The 21,504-nt window shown below is 40.2% G+C and overlaps 1 protein-coding gene across 2 annotated transcripts in view; it reads right to left on the bottom strand.

Moving 5' to 3' along the window:
• The window catches only part of Ap4e1 (adaptor related protein complex 4 subunit epsilon 1), a 70,725-nt gene that overhangs the window by 29,240 nt on the left and 19,981 nt on the right, over positions 1 to 21,504 (bottom strand). For both annotated transcript variants that reach the window (XM_052183517.1, XM_052183518.1), the window contains exons 5-9: positions 19,110 to 19,231; positions 13,387 to 13,546; positions 11,912 to 12,078; positions 4,385 to 4,458; positions 55 to 177 (exon numbers count right to left, since the gene is read on the bottom strand). In XM_052183517.1, coding sequence (XP_052039477.1) covers positions 55 to 177; positions 4,385 to 4,458; positions 11,912 to 12,078; positions 13,387 to 13,546; positions 19,110 to 19,231 — 646 coding nt within the window. The remainder of the gene's footprint in view (positions 1 to 54; positions 178 to 4,384; positions 4,459 to 11,911; positions 12,079 to 13,386; positions 13,547 to 19,109; positions 19,232 to 21,504) is intronic.

Here is a 21,504-nt window from a genome sequence, read left to right as displayed (position 1 = left end):
CAACAAATTTCAAAAGCTCTCTCCAATTTCCATCATAAGAACCAATTACCTTACCTAAATATTTGAGGTTTATTTTAGGTGACAGAACAAATTTTCCAATGCACTTGGCAGCCTTCTCAAGTAATTCTGATTTAGGATAAATAGAATAGATTGTGTGTACACATTCAAACAGAATAGCTAAAGAAAGAAAATACAAAAATGACAGATGTATTTAAGTACAATAGAAGAACAAATTTGTGTAGAATTTGCAATAAAATTAACTGGAGATACATTTTAGTCTAAAATCTTATTTATAAAAAAATTTATGAAGAAAAAAATCATTATTTTCATGCTTATATAGATTACATTAACAAAGTATAACTGAAATAAAATTTTTTTACTAGCAAAAACAGAATTATGTATTCATTCATACATACAAATATGCACTGACCACCTGTGTATGCCAGAAATGGTGCTGGCACGAAGGCTATGACAGTGAGTGAAACAGATAACCCTTGCCCTAAGAAGCCCATAATCAAATGTATACATTAAAATACATCATTGCTTCTGCATAAACTCCCCGAATACTTTAAAATGATATATGTTCAACCACTTACACAGCGATCATTCTAGTGTACACAGCCATTTATTTCAAAGGTGGGGGTGTCGCTACTTAAGAATCTTCTGGTTACTTCTTTAAATATAATCTTTAATATATAGAGCAGGCTACTGTATGTCTTGAAAATATTCAAATTTTAGTTTTTGATAAAATCAAAACAGTAACTACAATGATTAAAGATGACACAAATCCCTTCAAATTCGCTTAAAGACCATGAACTGACACAGTTTGCATGTAAAGAAAGATCACTGAGGCTGAGGCGTGGCTCAGTGATGAAGGGCTTGCTGGGTTCAAACCCCGATGCCCACAGAAAGGCTGAGGATGGTCATGCAGATCTCTACCTCTGGGAAAGAGGTGGAGATGAGAGGAGGCTCACTGACCAGCCACTCTGAGATGTGAGCTCCAGGCTCAGTGAGGAGACCTGGTCTCAAAAAAACGAAGATAAAGAAGGGGGCTGGGAAGATGGCTTGGAGGTTAAGAATGCCTGCTCCTCTTGCAGAAGACCAGAGTTCAGTTCTCAGCACCCACACTGGGTGGGTCCCAGCTCCAGGGGAATTTGATGCTCAATTCTGGCCTCTGAGGGAACCTGTCCTCACATCTACACCCCCCCCCAACACATGCATATATATTAACAAAATATAAGGTGGAGGCTGGAGAGATGGTTCAGGGAGATGGTTCAGGGGTTAAGAGCATTGGCTGTTCTTCCTAAGGACCCAAGTTCAATTCCCAACACCCACATGGCAGCTCACAACTGTCTGTAACTCCAGCTGTAAGAGATCCAACACTCTACCCACAGATATATGAAGGAAAACACCAATTAGCACAAAAATAAGAATAAACAAACAAGCAAACAAATAAAAATAAATAAAAATAAGGCAAAGAAGTGACAAGATGACATGAAAAATCAACCTCTGCATATAAGAAGAACACACACAGGTGCACGTGCATGAATATATAGCACGTATGAATACATGCACACACTTGCGCAAACATGCATACACACACACACACACACACACACACACACACACAGAGAGAGAGAGAGAGAGAGAGAGAGAGAGAGAGAGAGAGAGAGAGAGAGAACTATTAAGACATCACTAAGTAGTATAAGGTCCTTGCAATAACAGCATCTGAAAGGAGACATAAAGCCAAAATGTGGTGGTGGTGGAGCACGCCAGTAATACCAGCATGCCAGCATGAAGGAACCACATAGGGAGCTCAGGCCAAGCAGGAAATACAGTAAGGCTCTAATACAAAACAACAATAAATGGGGAAAAGAAAAAGGAAAACGTGAGACACTGTACAGCACAGAATCAGCAGATGTAAAACAAGTAAAGAGCATCAGTGCCAACAGAATCACTCATCCCCACAGCTCTGGCTGCAGCAACCAGACATTTCCTTTATGCATGCTTGTAAGACGCTCAACATCCAACAAGCAGAATTTCACACTAAATGCCAGCATCAATTAATGCACAGATATTTTGCAGGAAAAGATTTCATATAACATCTTCCATAACTGAGTAAAATAAATCAGAATCTGAATTGCTATTCAAGAAGGGAGCTGGTTTTTAACATTACATACTACACAGCAAGAGAATGTAAAGACACTGACTGTATATACAGATGACACACTCTGTATGAATTCACTAAAATGGGGAACCACCCATACCCAGACTACTTTTGTAGGCCTATGACTAAAAATGATTTTTATATTTTACAAAGGTTTAAAACAAAAAGGGAGAGGAAGGAGGCAAGATGGCTCAGTGGGTAAAACACTTGCCATACAAGCTTAGTGACCTGAATTTGGTTCCCAGGGCCCACACAGTGGGAGAGGAGAACAAACTCTACTAAGCTGTCCTCTGACTGCCACAGGCAAGATATGGAAGAAACTAAGAATTATTTTAAAAGGCGATTATGCAATAGAACCTATGTGAAAACCATGGTAGTGCATGCTTATAATCCCAGCATTGAAAGGGGAGGCGGAGCATCAAGAGTTCAAGGCCACCTTCAGCTATGAGGGGATCTGAGGCAAGCATAGGCTCTGTGAGATTCTGTTTCAAAGGGAAGGAAGGAATGAAGGAAAGAAGGAAGGGGAAGGGAGGGAGGGAGGAAGGAATCAATCTATGTGATTTTAAAAAATCTAAAATATTTAATATTATGGTCACTATTTGAAAAAAAAAACTTGCTGAACCCTGAACTATTACAACAGTCCTAAGTAAGATTTAAAATGATATTGTTTTTCTATTATAACTGATTTTTTTCTTGCCATTCAGAACTTTCCCACTATCAAATTTGCTTTAAAAAACTTGTTGTCATCCATATAAACTCTAAATTTTATACTTAGACACTCATGAGTTTACTGGGATATCAGCATAGAAAATATTAATACTTTGACATCTATACTTAGGCATAATTAAGTTGGAAATTGATACATTTTCTTTTCTTTTGGGGGGAGGCAGAGGGTCTCATATACCTCAGGCTGACCTTGAACCCACTATGTAGTGAACCTCAAGGGTCCTCTTGTCAACTCCCACACCCCACAGCCCACGTGCTGGGATTACAGCAATGGCCTACACCTTACACCCAGAATTTCATGCATGCTAGACAGATAGTCTAGCAACTTTTAAATTTTATTTTTCCACCTAGAGCTCTCCAACACTACAAAAGTCTGAATATTACACTCACAACTGAAAGAACAGTCATTATACTATACTATCCGTTCCCTTCTCTGCAGGGGTTAAAACAAAAAGTGCTTCTGCAGGTTTCTAAACTTAAAAATGCACCAGGACCAAAGAGATGGCTAGTGGGCAAAAGGCACCTGCCACAAAATCCTGGCAACCTGAGTTGGATTACTGGAACCAACATGTAGATGGCGAGAACTACATCACAAAAGTTATGCTCCAATTCTACATGTAAAGCTACACATATAATCATACATACAAATACCTTAACAATAATAAAGCATTATACTGTTTACTCCTCAAAACAATCTAATCCTAATCCAAATGCCAAATATAAATTACTAAATTAAAAATTGCAGCATTCTAACATTCATGACACTAGTTTTAACTTTGATATTTTAGGTTAGATTATGCTCAAGCAAAATTCAGAGCTCTTTAGACTAGATTTTACTTTCACCTTATCTCTAACAGATCAAAGAAATTTAAAAAATACTTGGCAACTGGTTAATTGGTTTAAGAACTTTAAATATTTTTACAAAATATGTCACAGACTTAATGAGTTATTCTTAAAATTAGAAATTTTGGTAGTGTTTTCAACAAAGGCAATTATAATAAGGAATTTAAATACATATTTAGAAGATGTCACAATTTCACAGCTAGGAAGATAGCTCAATTGGTAAAGTGCATGAGAGAGAAACATGAGGAGCTCCCTTAGTTCCCTAGAACCCACAGAAAAAGCCAGACACAGTGGCACATGCCTGCAGTTCCGGGGGTTGGGGGGGGGAAGGGTAGAGACATGCCTAGCACACAGCCAGCCTCATCCAATCAGCAAGCTCCCAGGCCCAGTCAAAGACCTGTCTCAGAGTAGAATGTACATACACATGCATGTGTACCTACACACATGCTTGCATATCTATACTCACACACACAAAGCCACAATTTCAAATTACTACTATTTTCAGTGCTTACATTAATCCAAAGGTCCATCTTAAAATTAAGGCACAAAAATTTCTTTGGAATGTCTGGTGGCATTGTAACACATACTTAGCTCCAACACTGAAAAGCACTGTTAGTCATTAAGAAAACATGGTTGTATTTTACCTACCATAAGTAACATTGTGATTTAACTCGGCTCTTCGTAAGGATTCATCAAGAACATCATACATTAATTCACTTGTCCTGTTTAAGAGATATTTTATTTGCGGAAGAATTATAGTATTCTAACCCAACAAAACAGTTTTTCAAACTTCTCTCTCTTTAAAACTGAGGATCTACAGAAGACAAGTGAAAAAAATTCATTTTACAGTAAAGTTATACAAATTTTCACATCAAAAGAACTCATTTGGTCTTTTCATGAGATAAACTTCCTACTTTACCAAAATAGACTAATTCAGCCAATGAGGAGACACAGAGGTCAATCAACACTGCCTGGTGCTAGTTTACAAACCTAATTGTTATTTATTGCCCATACCCCCTTTTTTTGTTGTTGTTTTTGTTTTTTGAGACAGGGTTTTTCTGTGTAGCCCTGGCTGTCCTGGAGCTCACTCTGTAGACCAGGCTGGCCTCGAACTCAGAAATCCACCTTCCTCTGCCTCCCAAGTGCTGGGATTAAAGGCGTGAACTACAGGACTCATACCCTCTTATAATTTTATTTGCAACAAATATTTCTGTTTTAAGTTACAAAATTGATATTTCACATATCTAGATTATTTCAAATAGTATATTAATTTATCAACTAGCTTGTTGTTATAAAAAATATTCCAATTCTAGTCTTTTCCTGAAGAGCAACTAGGTTCTTTACTAAGAAAAATTTAATTTCCACTTATATTAAAAATAAACAAACTACTTAGGTTTTATGGTCACTGATTATAGTGACAGTTAACTGGGTAGACATAGATATTAGCCCAGTGGTGATGATGGTACATATTTTTGGTTTTTTTCCTTTTTTTTTTTGGTTTTTTGGATTTGGTTTTTTTGAGACAGGGTTTCTCTGTATAGCCCTGGCTGTCCTGGTGCTCACTGTGTAGACCAGGCTATCCTCCTCAGAAATCCTCCTGCCTTTGCCTCCCAGAGTGCTGGGATTACAGGCGTGCGCCACCACCACCCGGCTTTTGTTTTGTTTTGTTTTGGATGGTGCACACTTTTAACCCCAGCACTCAAGAAGCAGAAGCAGGAAGTTTCTGTGAGTTCAAGGCCAGCTTGGTCTACAGAGTAAGTTCCAGACAGCCAGGGCCACAGAGAGAAACTCTGTCTCAAAAAAAAAAAAAAAAAAAAAAAATTAAACTTTTTAAAGAAAAAAAAGTCAATTTGAAGCAGGTGTACTTTGATTTTCTCTAAACAGAAGTATAAACATATAATTTTATTTATATATATGATAACACTCTAAATTTGTCATTTTATTGAGTATGTCTTCTACAGCAGACACAATCAATTTCTACAAAATTCAATAATACAACACCTAAATTATAGTGCGGTTTTTCAACTTTACAAACAGGAAGAAACTTCATGAAATATGGAAACATTTATGGACATGGTTGAGCTAAATATTAATAACCTAATATATACATTACTAGAAAACACAAGAAAATATTCAAATAATAGATATAAAATATTTTCCTAAGATTTTTTTAAATTACTTTATAATCATGTTAAAAGTAAACATTTTTACTTTGTCACATTAAGCTCTTAATAGTGTTGTATGAGTTATAAATATTATTAAATATTTAAAAATACTTCTAAAATCACTTTAAATGTATGTGTACAGATGTTTTCTTTCCTTGTGTCTGTGTATCACATGTATTCCTGGTGCCTATAGAGGCAAGAAGAGGATTTGGAGTTACAGACAGCGGTGAGCTGCCACAAGGGTGCTGAGAATCAAATCTGGGTCTTCTGTAAGAGCAACAAGTGCTCTTAACCTTCGAGCAATCTCTCCAGTTCCATGAGTTATTAACACAGAATGCCATAGTTGGTTCAGCAGAGGAGAAAACATTCTAATTGTCTACACTCAAGAGCTAGGCTACATACTTGTCTGTTCAATTGTTTCTAGTTACCATTTGACTGAGCCACCTGAGGGTACGCAATGTCTTCCTCATCTTTAGATATATTCTCTAAGTTTATTCATGAAGGTAACAACAACAAAATTAGTAAATAAACTTATTAAATGTCTTTGAAGTTATATCCTGACAACACATGATGACATAAAGACCTTTTATAGACCAGGAAGGTATAATACACATAAAATTACTAATTTTGAGGCAGAATTTCAATAACGTTGCACCAGAGCTCCAGGGTATAGATGAGTGAGATTATACAAGCTCAGTTAGAACTGCTGAGGCCTCAGACAGGTGGCTGCTGACACAAAGCTGATGCGGCACTTTGAAAAGCATCACACACACTGAAAGCTGGTCCCTCCAGAAGGCTAAGATTTAAAACACAGATGTACCCATTGCATAACATCAATGCAGAACACCAGCAAATATTTTCTTAGGACAGAAAGATCCTTGCTCTCAAACTAAATATTTATTAGACTAGCCCTCAAAAACTTCAGAAAACACTTTAGAAACAAAAATAGTAGTGAACTATATATATATATAATAGTAGTGGAAGTACAGGTTGGTATCCAGGAACTCAGGGTGAAAGTGGGATGATCAGGAGTTCAAGGTTCTCCTTAGCTACATAGTGAGTTTGAGGCAGCCTGGAATCCACGAAAATATCTTTTGAAAAAGTATACGAAGCACGAATTATAAGGCATATATAAACAAATGATGTAGGAATGGGAACATCTTGGATTGTGGGGGTTTGAATGAGAATGGCTACCTAGGGCTCATATACTTCAAGACTTGATCTCCAGTGTGTGGAACTGTTTGGAAAGACTATGAGGTGTCACCTTGTTGGAGGAGGTGTGTCTGGAGTGGGCCTCCGAGTTTTCAAAAGCCCATGCTATTCCCAGTTAGCCCTCTTTCTCTTCCTCATGCTTGTGAATCAGATGTAAGTTCTCAGCTACTGCTCCAGCGCTTGCCTGCCTGGCTGCCTGCTGCCATGATGGTCATGGGCTCTATTACCCTCTGGAACTGAGATGCCACATTAAATGCCTTTATTTATAAGTTGCCTTGGTCATGGTATTTTTCAGTGGTACCAGGGCATGAACTATTACTGTGACAAGCCTGACCATAGTGGTTTTGTTTTGTTGTTGATTTTTGTTTCATTGAGAAATGTGGAAAACTTTGGGACTTTGGACTAAGAAAGCTATTGAACATATAAGCAGGGCTTAATGGGCTATGCTACTAGTAGCTTAGAAGACACTGGTGCTGAGAGCAATGTGGACTATGGAGTCCCATCTCAAAGGTTTCAGATGGGAACAGTATCAGCAACTATGTTAGAGGCCATGCCTTGTGAAAATCAGGCAAAAATGTGGCTGATTTCTCCCCTAGTTTTAAGGATTTGCCTGAGGCTAAATTGAAGAGTTTTGGACTAATATTGTCAGTAAAGGCGATTTCAAGACAGCCTATTATATTGCCGGGCGGTGGTGGTGCACACCTGTAATCCCAGCACTCTGGGATTACACTCTGGGAGGCAGAGGCAGGCAGATTTCTGAGTTCGAGGCCAGCCTGATCTACAGAGTGAGTTCCAGGACAGCCAGAGCTACACAGAGAAACCCTGTCTCGAAAAAACCAAATAAAACAAACAAACAAACAAACAAAAAGACAGCCTAGTATTGACTGTCACATGGGTACTTGTGATCAGCAGGCACGTGGGCAAGCACGACTCTTACATGACCTCTGCATCAGCTCCTGTCTCCCAGTTGGAGTTCCTGCCCTAAATGCTATAAACCCTTTCCTCCCCAAGTTGCTTTGGTCACAGTATTTTGTCACAGTAAGAGAATCCCAAACTAAGATATATATGATTCTTGGAATTGAAAAAGTCTGTTATTTTGAAAAGTGTGACAAAAATTATGTACACATAAACACATACACTTCTATTTCCAAGTGGAGCACTAGCTAGGACAGCTATAGTCCTGATGCAGCCAAAAGGCTGTTTTTAGTTTGATGGTTTTATTTTCAGTATTAAGAACCTAGCATTTGGGGGCTGGAGAGAAGGCTCAGCAGTTAATAGCACGGGCTGCTCTTTTCAAAGGATCTGAGTTCAATTCCCAGCATCCACATAGCAGCTAACAACTCTGCAATTCCTGTTCCAGGAATACAGATATACGTGCAGGCAAAACACTAATATATACAAAAAATAAGGAAATTATTAGACTAGAGAGCTGGCTCAGCGGTTAAGAGCACTGACTTGAGGTCCTGAGTTCAATTCCCAGCAACCACATGGTAGCTCACAACCATCTGTAATAGGATCCGATGCTCTCTTCTGGAGTGTCTGAAGACATCTACAGTGTACTCACATACATAAAACAAAAACAAAAAATATATATAAATAAATAAATATTTAAAAAATAAGGAAATTATTGAAAGAAAGAAAGAAAGAAAGAAAGAAAGAAAGAAAAAAGAAAGAAAAAAAGAAAGAAAAGAGAAGCCAGCATTTGGGACTAGAGCACTGGCTCAAGGGTTAAGTGCACTGGCTGCTCTTCCAGGACTGGGGTTCAGTTCCCAGGACTCACATGGTAGCCTACTTCCTTCTGTAACTCAAACTCTAGGGGAACCTGGTTCTTTCCTTTTTTTGGCTTCTGTGGGCATGCGGTGCTCAGACACGTGTGCAGGCAAAACACCAATACACATAAAAGTTTTAAAAAATAAAAAAAGAAACTACCATTTAATTGAAGGACAAGGAAATTAGTGTAAGAACATATAGGATGAGTAAGATGTGATAAACAATCCTATGGCATCTGCCCCATTATTCTACTCCCAAACTGTGATCCCTCCTAAGACCAGTGTGTACTGATCTAACAGAACTGGGTGGCATTGGGAATTGAACAAGGGTGGATTTTTGTACAAAGCCATATTGGGGTGTCATGCCACTGGGTAGGAACTCCACATTGATCAAGGTGAACTTCTCTCCCAGACTTTGTTGAGCAGGGAGTCCTGTGCTATTCAGGATAAAGTGCTGAGAGTGAAGGTGAAGTTCATTGTTCCTCCAGGTCTCCAGGTCTATGAATTCCTGAATTAAGCAGGTGACCCACCCAGCTGCCTAAGCAGTGGATTCAAGGACCGCTAGATGACTTCCCGGAACTCAGCCAGGAGTCTGGGGGGAGAGGCTTGCCTAAACTGTTAAATGGTCTGACCGCCATTAAAGTTGGGGCCTCGATCGGTAAACTATTGTCCCGGCCTCCTTCTTTTCGCCCCTTCCCCATCCATCCCTCAGCTTCTGTTCCAGGAACCCAGTTCAGTAGTAGCTGCAGGCAGCTACAGAATACAACAGATTTTTTCTAATTCCTCTTACTACCTGTGTATTTTATTCCTTTTGTGACTGAAAATGCATTCTCTTTGCCGATTACATTAACTTTATTCTAAACTGCTACTGTGGAAAAATGTAAAGATATACAAAATGTTAAAGCTATATAAAGAGTCGTGTAGGCTCAGGCCCTCATTACCTCACTTCCACAGCTGAGTCATGAACAACTGTGTCTACTTCCTACACATAAAGATTATTCTGAAGTAAATTCTAGAATAACTTATCCTTAGGCATAAATATTCATAAATATTTCAAAATCAAGTACATTTATACAAGACAAAGATATTTTAGACAGATACAGATGTTCACAGTTCATTTGTAATACAGATGTATGTATATGTGTGTATATACCTATACATACATAGCTACAATTCCTTAATGTCCAATTTGTTTTCAAATTATCAATTAACATCCTAGATTTTCCTTGAAAAGGATCCAAATAAGACTTACTCCTGTGCACACAGACTGTCACCCAGGTGGAGGTGAGGGAACAACAAAGAGCTAGTTCTGTCCTAGTGTCATGTGAGTCCCAGAGCCTGAACTCAGGTCATCACGCTTGAGGGATAGCACCTCCTCAGCAGTCCTTGCCAGCCCAGGACACATACATTTTAATTGGTTGCTAATTCTTTTAATTTTCTTTAATCTATACATTCTCACCTTTCCTTCCTTTTTTTTTTTTTTTTAATTAAATAGCTACTGGTCATTTCTCCTCTTCTGACTTTTTTGTTTGTTTTCAAAGCAGGGATTCTCTGCAATAACCCTGGATATTCTAGAACTCACTCTGTAGACATGGCTAGCCTGGAATTCAGAGATTTGCCTGTCTCTGCTTCCCAAGTACTGAGATAAAAGGCATTTATCTTTTCTATTTTTATTTTATGTGTATTGGTGTTTTGCCTGCATGTATGCCTGAGTGAGGATGTTGGACCTCCTAGAACTGGAATCACAGACAGTTATAATTTGTCATGGAGGTACTGGGAATTGAACCCCAGGTCCTTTGGAAGAGCAGCCAGTGCTCTTAACCGCTGAGCCATCTCTCTAGCCCTATTCTCACTCTTCAATTCTCTCTTCCATCTAATTGTTGGTGAAGGTCTGCTGCTATTCTCTGCAGCCTGTATGCTGGAGCTAACATCACTAATACATCCCTCTTTGTGCTTCCTATTAAATGATAACTAGCTCTAAAAGAGTGCTGGACTTTAGTTAAGATTCAGCACAGCTTCCAAGAGACAATTGCTATCTATGATATGTTGTTTGTCAATATAGATAATAAATACTATATTTTCTGTTTTTCTTTTTGTGACCTTTATGGTTTTTTATTAGCATCTATTAATAATAATGGGCTTCATATTAACCCTTTCATAATATACATATTTTAGTCACATTTCCCCTCTTTATGACTACAAATGGTCAATAGTTTTTATATGTTGAAAAAAATACTATCTAATGAAATGTTCAGATCATTTGAAACTCAGGCTTTTTTTTTTTTTTTTTTTTTTTTTTTTTAAGATTTATTTATTTAGCCGGGTGGTGGTGGCGCACGCCTGTAATCCCAGCACTCTGGGAGGCAGATGCAGGCAGATTTCTGAGTTCGAGGCCAGCCTGGTCTACAGAGTGAGTTCCAGGACAGCCAGAACTATACAGAGAAACCCTGTCTCGAAAAAGAAAAGAAAAAAAAAAAACAAAAAAAAACAAAAAAAAGATTTATTTATTTATTAAGTATACTGTAGCTCTCTTCAGGAACACACCAGAAAAGGGCATCTGATCTCACTGCAGATGTTTGTGAGCCAGCACATGGTTGCTGGGATTTGAACTCAAGACCTCCGTTACAGCAGTCAGTGCTTTTAACCACTGAGCCATCCCTCCAGCCCAAAACTTAGGCTTTAATGTTTATAAAACATTTCTTTTCTGGAACACAGCCATCTTCATTAAATTATGTGCTCTCTGTGGCTGTTTTTAAACTGTAACAACAGAGCTCAACAGCTACAGCAGACAGCTTGCGACCCACACAAGGAGGAATGTTATTTCCTGCTTACCAATTGGCTTCCAATGACTAAGCACGTACAGTTTACAAAGGGAGAATACGGGTAAGTTAGGAGTGCCCGTAACCTGTGTTTTGACATTGGCTTATTTACTACCAATAAAGCAGTAAGTGCTGGAAACTCGTGGGTGACCAAGCAAAGCTATGACGTGGTGTGTCACTCTGTGCCACTCTGTGACCTGGGAGATTTACCTTTCATCGTCTTTCCCCAGCAGTCCCAGTATTCTCAAGAGCTGAATTTGTAACCATGGCGCTGGCACACTGTGGTAACTGAACTCTGCTGGGAGCTTCCCTCCCACCACTTGCTTTAAAATTGTTACAAAACTCTCGGTCAAGTCTTTATATCCAGAAGAATTTTCCTGCATTTAAAAAAAAATCTGTTAATATAATACCTTTTATTTTTTTCTTGAGACAAAGTCTCATATAACCCAGGGCTGACCTCTCAGACTTGCTTTATAGCCAAGTAATTTTTTTAATCCATATATATGATATATATGCATACATATGCATATCATATATATATATGCATTTTAAAACTTTATATGTAAGTACTATATTTCCCTCATTTTCATTGTCCCTGTTACTCTGCCAATTCCTTCCGTGTCCCTCTCCTCCTCCCTCCCAAATTCATGACTTTTTAATTATTATCATAAATCTATACACATCCAAACATATACATACATACATACAAAATCTGCTGAGTCCATTTAGAGTTGCTCACATGTACACATGCTTAAGCTGACCACCTGGTATTAGCTTATCAGGGACTTATCCCTGGAGAAGACTGATTGTCCCTCTCTCGGCAGCCATTTATTGCTTGTGGCTCTTCATGGGAGGGAGGGGGGAGTTGTGAGACTTCCCCTGTCCATAATGGGATGTCACTTGGTATCCCTGCTCAGGGTTTTAGATGACCACATTGTTGAGCTGTCATGAGTGCAGCTCCCTGTCACACGACAGAAGACACTGTCTTAGGGCAGATGTCCCAGTCCTCTGGCTCCTAGAGTCCTCCATCCCTCTTCATTCCTCTTGAGGATATTCCCGGAGCAGGGGTGCAGGAGGTGTGCTGTAGATGTATCTGCTATGGTTGGGCACCCCACAGTCAGTGTCCTCTAAATTTTGACCAGCTGTGGATTTGAACTCCTGATCTGTCTTCCATACAACTCATATTATCAACAACTTACAAAAGTTACATTTAGAAGTAAATAATAGCATAAAATATATTTATGTGTATGTGAGTGTAGTAAATTTGTGTATGACATTTGCACACGTGTGTACATGAGGGTGTGCATATGCACATGCAGAGTCCAGAGGAGGATTCTGGGTGTCCTGCTCTATTACCCTGCTTTATTCCCTTGAGACAGGGTCTCTTGCTGAATCTGGAACGAGACTGTCAGCCAAGAAGACCTAGAACCCTTGTCTCTGCCTCCCTCAGCACTAGGGTACAGGCAACATGGATGGCCACACCCAGCTTTCTACATGGATGCTGGGATTTGATCTCAGGTCTTCCTGCTTGTGTACCAAGCATTCTCACCCACTGGGCCATTCATCTAGCCTAATAATGGTATAAAATATTAATCATTGTACTAAAATCTCTGAGTTTTCTCTAATTCCATAGGGATACTGTTACAATGGTAACTACTGAGCACATACTAAAATTGCCCACTTACCTTAATCATCCTAAGGTATATATGCAAAGAGGCAGCCATGACCCCAACATCTCTGTCACAGAGTGCTTTCCGAAATTTAGTATGAATATGCTGTACTTGATTAGGGGCAATGAGGTAAAATTTGTATAATGCCAGAACTGCTTTTCTTCGTATAATCTCCCTAAGGATAAAAAATGAAATTTAAACAAGGCAACCTAGGCCATCAAGTTATCTATTACTAATTATTTTATTCTAATACAATAAAGCATAAAAAAAGATAAAAATCTTATTTCTGGCTACGAAGTATGAATTCAAGAAACTGTCTTCTGTAGGAGGGGAGGTTGCTGTGCACAGATACATGTTTGTGTGTGTGTAGGCCATGAACAGATGCATGTTTGTGTGTGTGTAGGCCATGAACAGATGCATGTTTGTGTGTGTGTAGGCCATGAACAGATGCATGTTTGTGTGTGTGGAGGCCATGAACTGATCCATGTTTGTGTGTGTAAGGGCCATGAACAGATGCATGTTTATGTGTGTGGAAGCCATGAACAGATGCATGTTTGTGTGTGTGGAGGCCATGAACAGATGCATGTTTGTGTGTGTGGAGGCAATGAACAGATGCATGTTTTTGTATGTGGAAGCCATGAACAGATGCATGTTTTTGTATGTGGAAGCCATGAACAGATGCATGTTTTTGTGTGGAGGCCATGAACAGATGCATGTTTTTGTGTGTGGTGGCCATGAACAGATGCATGTTTGTGTGTGTGGAAGCTAGGATGATGTAAATATCTTCCTCTATCACTCTACCTTCTTTTCTGAGACAGGGTCACATACTTAATCCAGAGCTTACTGGTTAATTTACTAGACTGGCTGGCCAGAAAGTCCCGGGACCTTCCCTTGCCATCTTAGCATTGGTATTACAGGTGCATGCTGACACGGCTGGCTTTTATGAAGGTTCTAGGGATCCAAACTCACACCCCAACTTCACAATCACACCCCAAGCATGTTGGCGACTGGGCCACCTCTTCAGTCCCTTTTAAGTATTATTGTTTTATGAGACAGGGTCTCACTATACAGCCCAGGCTGGTCTCCAACTCATGATCTCCCTGCCTCAGGCTCCAGAATACTGCAAATAGAGGTATAGACCACTGTGCCCCAAAAAATCTTAACTGCCTATCAGTTATAAACTTCTCTCTAATTATAGAACTTAAGTAACATACATAGATTACTTTTGTAATCAATAAATAAAAGATAAACAAATTTTGTAAATCCCTGATTCCATTCTTGTCTCTTTATTAGGGTAAAAATTGTTTTCTATAACAGGTAAATATCCTCCAAATATTGCTGGGATAAAAAAGCACAGGGGGCATGTGAGTAAAAGGATGCTATTCTTCTTCCTGGGATTTGTTTTTAAAGCCTTGTGATAATAAAGAGTTAAAGTGTAAGCCAGTCTCATACTTCATCTCCAGCCAACATGCAGCAAAAATGAAAAGATGATATCATACATCCTAGTTTTTATTTCTTTAGTTGGTTTTGATTTCGTGTTTTGTTGTATTTCAGTGCTGGGGAAATACCTTAGAGAATCATACATACCGGACAAGCAAAAGACCCAAGTTCAAATCCCAACACCCAAGGTTGGTGCTTGCAGCCATCAGTAACTCTAGCTCCAGGGGCATCTAATGGACACTTGCACTCAGGTGCACATACCCACACAGGACATATGCGAATGTACATGATTTTTTATTAAAAAGGGAAGGGATAAACATAAATATATACCAATACCTTAACAACATGCCCAGTTAGCAAAACAACAGTAAGCTCTCCCAGAAGGCCCATGGCCTCCTGAGACAGGAGCTTTTTACTGACACCGAACCTGATTTATGGTTCCAGGCAGGCATTCCCTACTCAAGAGTATTCAAGGAAGCCCCTTTGCAAGACTATGGAAATCTACAACTTTGTAAACTAATTAAAATATATAGGTAAAAGAAAGGGCTTGAGCCGGGTGGTGGTGGCACACACCTGTAATCCCAGCACTCTGGGAGGTAGAGGCAGGTGGATTTCTGAGTTCGAGGCCAGCCTGGTCTACAGAGTGAGTTCTAGGACAGCCAGGGCTATACAGAGAAACCCTGTCTCAAAAGGAAAAAAAAAAAAAAAAAAGGCTTGAACTGAGTTACCCTGCAGCTGCGGGCAACATTTTTCCCAGAAAACATGGGTTATTAGATAAGTTATTAGTCAGAAGGTCCTAAAGGCTCCTAAAACAACACAGGTCACTGCTATTGTTCCTGGTTGTCCACCATGACTACATGATAAAACCCCATTGGTGGATACACCACACATGATGGTTACAGGAAGTTGTGTTTGCCTCTGTGCCCAGCTTTTGCCTGAGTGTTGGGGTCTGAGCTCAGGTCCTTAGGCCTGCATACCATGCTGCCTACTCAGCTCCCAGTTCCACATGTGCTTGATAAATCATTTCTTTACATATAGGATTGTTCGAGAATTGAGGTTTTTTTCTCTTATACATTGTTTATTTCATGTTTTACACAGTATATTAACATTCTAAATAATAACACATTGTGTTGTAGTATATACAAATAGTAAACTATTAATAAAGCTGGAATTGACCCAGAAACACTGCTCTGATGGCCAGCTTCCATTGTTGTTATAGTTGTTTTTGATGTCCACTTGCCATACATCATAATCACCACAGTAAGGAGCTGCAGCTGAAGAAGTGTCCTGAGAGCCTTGACTGGTGTGGGAAGGACCCACTTAACTTGGGGGCTATACCTTCTGGGAGCCCAGATCAAAGGGTACAGCAAAAGGACAATCAGCCTGCCTTTTGCTGGCTTGGCCTCCTTCTTGCCAGAGTTGATTTGCCCTGTGGCCACCACCACTGCTGCTGCTGCTTCCCTTGCTTACAGCAGAACCAGCATTTCTGAACTTTTATAGGAAACTAAGGACCAGAGGTAATTCAGGAACCTTCTGGGCTTCCAGCGCCAGACTGGGACTGCTGACACGAGAGACTGACTACAGGTTATATTTTCACTATTGTGTCCTATCTCTCCTTTCCTATGACAGAGCCGACATGGGACTACTGAAGTGATGAAGTGCCCAGTCTCAAGGACTGAGTAATTATGAGGTTCTCAACTCTCAGGTGTAATTCTGTTATTGTTACTATTTTAAAGCTGAGTTATTAAATTCTTTAATAATATTAATTTCCTAATTATGCATATTGTGTAGATATATGAGTGTATATGTGTATATGTATATGTGTGTGTATATGTAGGGGTGTGTGTGTGTGTGTGTGTGTATGGTTGGAGAGATGCCTCAGTGGTTAAAAGCATGTGCTGCTCTTAACCTCTTCCTGAGGACTCAAGTTCAATTCCCAGCAGCCATGTCAGGCAGTTCCTAACTGCCTTTGATTCTAGCTCTAGGCCATCCAGTGCCCTTGGCCTCTATGAGCACCTGCACTCATGTGCACATACCCATACAGATACACATAATCAAAATCATAAAAAAGATTTAAAATACAGGCACACATATACACCTCCTTGGAGATAGACCCTTTATGAAACAAACTGACCTGTCAAGCATGATGTGCCAATGCAATAGTGACACGATTATTACAGGGGTGACCAACTAACTGACATGAGGCCTGTTCCTCAGGAGGGAACTTATCCCTGGTCAAAAGTCTATGTTTGGGGGTCATGGGCCCTATGAGAGAACCTATTACTATGATTTTGCTAAACAGACACATTGCCAAGCTATTGTCTAAATATTTATGTTCATACTCATAAATCAGTGCTTTTTCAACCAGAGAAATATCTGTCAGAAGCCATCTAGGAAAGACTAAAGCAAGCAAGTGAGCTTCCTGGAGACAGCCCACCGTTTTGCATGGCTGTGATGCATGCACTCAGGGATGCAAGTTCCTCAGACTTTATCCTAAGATCGCTTCTTGCTGCTGATGTGCCTTTTCTGCCATGATTACATAACCTAATGATTCCTGGGCATCAGCCCACCCTATTGGGCAGATTTCCTGTAGATCAACATAAAAATTAACTTCTATGAATTAATGCTAGATGAATTAATAATAGAATTCCTGATTTGATTCAAATAATTTTAAGAAGAAAATTTGAGGAGATGGTTTTAATTTTTTTTTACCAGAAAGATGTAATTATGTTAGAATCAAGAATAGAATGTGCCCACTCCTCATAGAATAGTAAGTATAGGCTGTGTAATAAGGAATTCAGTGAGGTTTTATAAATTGCACTAAGGAGAGAATGAGGCTTGGGACAAATTTGGGATCAAGGAAAACCATTCATTCTAGGTCAGGTCCAAGGCTGAAGCCACAGGTGTGCACTATGATAAAGCAAGGCCATGTGAAACTGTGGCTTTGAACTTATACTGAGCTTATAGAATGAAACGCTGCTTCGAAGTTACTACGGACATCCTTCTCTAACTCCTCCTTTGTGTAACATTCTATCTGTGGGGTAATTTTATAAAGAACTTTTGCCTAAGAAGGTAAATTGCTGAAGAAAAAAAAATAAAGGGTGACTTTTGGGGCTCTACTCCATCCACCAAATGTATATATGTCTATATGTCTGTCTGTCTATATGTATGTGGGTATGTGTATTATTAAATAATATTCATGTGCACTGTGAAACTGATGAAACAAGTGGTCAGTCCAGCCTGTGTGTGTGTGTGTGTTACTTTTCTCAGTACTTTGACCAGTTTTAAGTCTCTGCTTTAACCACTGTACACACACACACACACACACACATGCACGCATGGGTGCGCGCGCGCACTTCTTTTCTTTTCTCTCTGGCTCACGAAGAACTCTAGCCTTTCACCTGGCCAGCAAGGGGTCCTTGAATTCAAGAGAAAAATGCCCAGGTAGTTAAGCTTTTTTTCTTAATCACCTCCCCACATCAGTGGGGGGATAAATTGCCAGAAGCCAGAGGCTTTTGGCCACAGAATAACAAAGAGTTAATGAAAGAGATACATTACCAAACATAACTTCTGCCCAGCAATCACAGACACTGCCTTCCTAGGAGAACTGGATACAGAACTAGACCTCAGCAAAACACCTTTTTTGCAGTGGGGCAGAGGGGCAATGGTTAGAGCAGAAACTTATAACTGGTCAAAGTGCTAAGAAAAGTAACTGAGTGCACAGCCCTAAATGGGACATCTATATTACCAGCACCTTTCCCTCAAAGCTCAGGGGACATCCTGGAAAAATGGAAGGAAAACATGTTAGATCCGGGGGCTGGGGAGGAGTGCAGGAGAGCCTGTCTTGTGGACATGACATGGTCGTCGTCCATGAGCTCACTGCAGCTGCAGTTACACAAAACCTGCACAGAATGAAGTCAGTTAGGATTCCAGCACGGACAGCAGGGAGACGCTAAAGCTTGTGGCCCTCGTTGAGAAATTACTGGCAGTTGATGACTGTTGTGGAAATGGGTGTCACCCTTCTCTGGTGCTCATGTTTAATAGTTGGGTCAACACCATGCATATGTGGGCAACACTAACTGGACTCAGCGGGTTGTCGTTGCTATTATTAGACAGAAGTAAAAAGACATGAAGGTGAAGGGGATGTGTTGGGGATGGTCGAAGGAGTCAGGTGTAGATATGATCAAGTACATTGTACAGATGTATGGAATCGTGAAAAAGTAAATGAAATAGACAAATGAGTCTGTTTGGAAATATATAGTATGGGCATCTAATCTATGTCAAAGTAAGTTACTTACTTAGAATGTTGAAGTTTATCTTCTATTAGTGGAAGAACGGCTGGGATCATCTCTCGAGGGAAAATCTGGCTAACGACAGTAAGTGCCATGCAGACTTCCACCAGGTTAGTGCTCTGCAGGTCCTGTCGTAAGGAAGCAAGAAGACAGTCTGCAGAGTTAAAGAAGCAAACAGGCCTGCTGCTTTAGACATTCACACCTGCCTCCGAACCTACAAAATGTCCCCACTGGTTTTATTTGCTTTGAGTCACAGGCCCAAAGAGTCGCCTTTTTTTTTTTTTTTTTTTTTTACAGCTCTTAAACTTTTACAAACTAATAAAACAGCTTTATGAACTTTTCTAGTTAATATAAACGGAGCTTTAGAATTTATACAAAAGTGTATGCTCATACATACATCTATAAAGTGATTTGATATAACTTTTAAATATCCTTTTAAAAGAAAGGCTGGTAAGATGGTTCAGCAGGTTTTAAAAAAAATGTTGCTCTCTCTACCAGCTGAGCAAGATGCCCAAAGGAAAGAAGGCCAAGGGAGAGAAAGTGGCCCCAGCCCCTGCCGCATACTCAAGAAACAGGAGGTCAAAAAGGCGGTCAATCCTTTGTTTGAGAAAGGGCCCAAGAACTTCAGCATTGGGCAGGACATCTAGCCCAAAAGAGATCTCACATGCTTTGTCAGATGGCCCTGCTTCAGGGCCTGCTACAGGCTGCAGCAGCAAAGGCTCAAAGTACCTCTTACCTTTAACCAGTGCACCCAGCTGCTTAAACTCGCCCACAAGTACAGGCCAGAGACAAAGCAGGAGAAGGAGCAAAGGCTACTGGCCTGGGCTGAGAAGAAAGCTGCTGGTGAAGCGGACGTCCCAACTAAGAGACCACCCGTCCTCCGAGCAGGGGTCAATACAGTCACCACCTCGGTGGAAGGCTCAGCTGGTGGTGATTGCCCATGATGTAGACCCCACTGAGCTGGTGGCTTTCCTGCCTGTCCTGTGTCGAAAGATGGGGGTGCCCTACTGGGGAGAAGGGTCAGGCTGGAGCACCTGGTCCACAGGAAGACATGCACCACTGTTGCCTTCACACAGGTTAACTCGGAAGACAAGGGTGCTCTGGCCAAGCTGGTGGCAGCTATTAGGACCAATTACAATGACAGATATGACGAGATCCGCCGCCACTGGGTCCTAAGTCTGTAACTCGAATTGCCAAGCTGGAAAAGGCAAAGGCTAAAGACCTTGCCACTAACCTGGGTTAAATGTATACTAAGTTTTCTGTACATAAATATAATTACAAAATTAAACAAACAAAAAATGTTTACCAAGCAAGCCCCTCAAGAAGCCACAAAAAAACCCAGACATGTGGCAAGCATCTATAATACCAGGACTGCGGTAGAATGGGATACTGAAATGGAAGTGCCCAAAAGCTCACAGGCCAGCTAGCCTAGAGTCTGCACCATGACAGAATCAAGAGACCCTGCCTCAGCAACATAGGAGAGGACCAGCTCTCAAAGGCTGTCCTTTGACCGCCACATGCATGCCATGGCATGTGTGTATGTGCACATCAAACAAGTGGCTAGGTCGGGCCAGGGACTGCGGAGAGGTTTGGTGGGCAGTGTTTGCTGTGTAAGCATGAGGACCAAAGTCTCATCTCTGGTACCTATGTAAAAGCCATGCATGATGGTACATCTGTCTGTTATCCCAGTTCTGGGGAGGAGGACACCAGAGAATCCTTGGAGTTCACTGGCTAGCCAGCCTAGCCAAATTAATGAACTCCATATTCAGTGAAAGATCTTATCTTGGGAATAAGGTAGAAGACAAGCAAGATGGCTCAGTGGGTAAAAATACTTGCCACCAAGCTTAAGAACCTGAGTTCAATCCCCAGGATATACACATGATAAATAAATAAACAAACAAATAAATAAATATTTATTTTCGAATAGAGAGCAATTGAGGATAAAACCTGATGTCAACCTATGGTCTCCACATGCATATACTTTCATGTATAAACACACATTTTATATATGTATATATGTATATATATATTATATATATGTGTGCGCGCATACAGTATGACTTAAAATCCAGAAAAAAATTACACACACATTCTCACATATCAAAAGTCTGATAGATGATAAACAGGAAGACTTGAGGCTTTTAGAAGATGGTAGACAACAGGCATGTTCTGTTAGATTCTCCAAGGAATCAACCAAGGAACGTATTCACAAGTGGGCAACGGCCCCAAACTCTAGCTTAACAGCAAAGTAAAATAGAAACTTTGCAAAACAGAACAATGAGAAGTCTAGACTCTGTCCTGGAGGGACTGGTGGTTCTGGGTGCTCTTCCTACCCAGTGGATGACAGCAATCAGAACTAAAGGACAGAGAGTCTCAGAAAGTCCTCACTACACTCTCAGTA

Source organism: Apodemus sylvaticus, chromosome 5 (genome assembly GCF_947179515.1).
Source record: "Apodemus sylvaticus chromosome 5, mApoSyl1.1, whole genome shotgun sequence".
In the NCBI taxonomy this organism is placed as follows: Eukaryota; Metazoa; Chordata; class Mammalia; order Rodentia; family Muridae; genus Apodemus; species Apodemus sylvaticus.
Note: the sequence above shows the minus strand (reverse complement) of the source record. Positions and strands in the feature narration are given on the sequence as shown.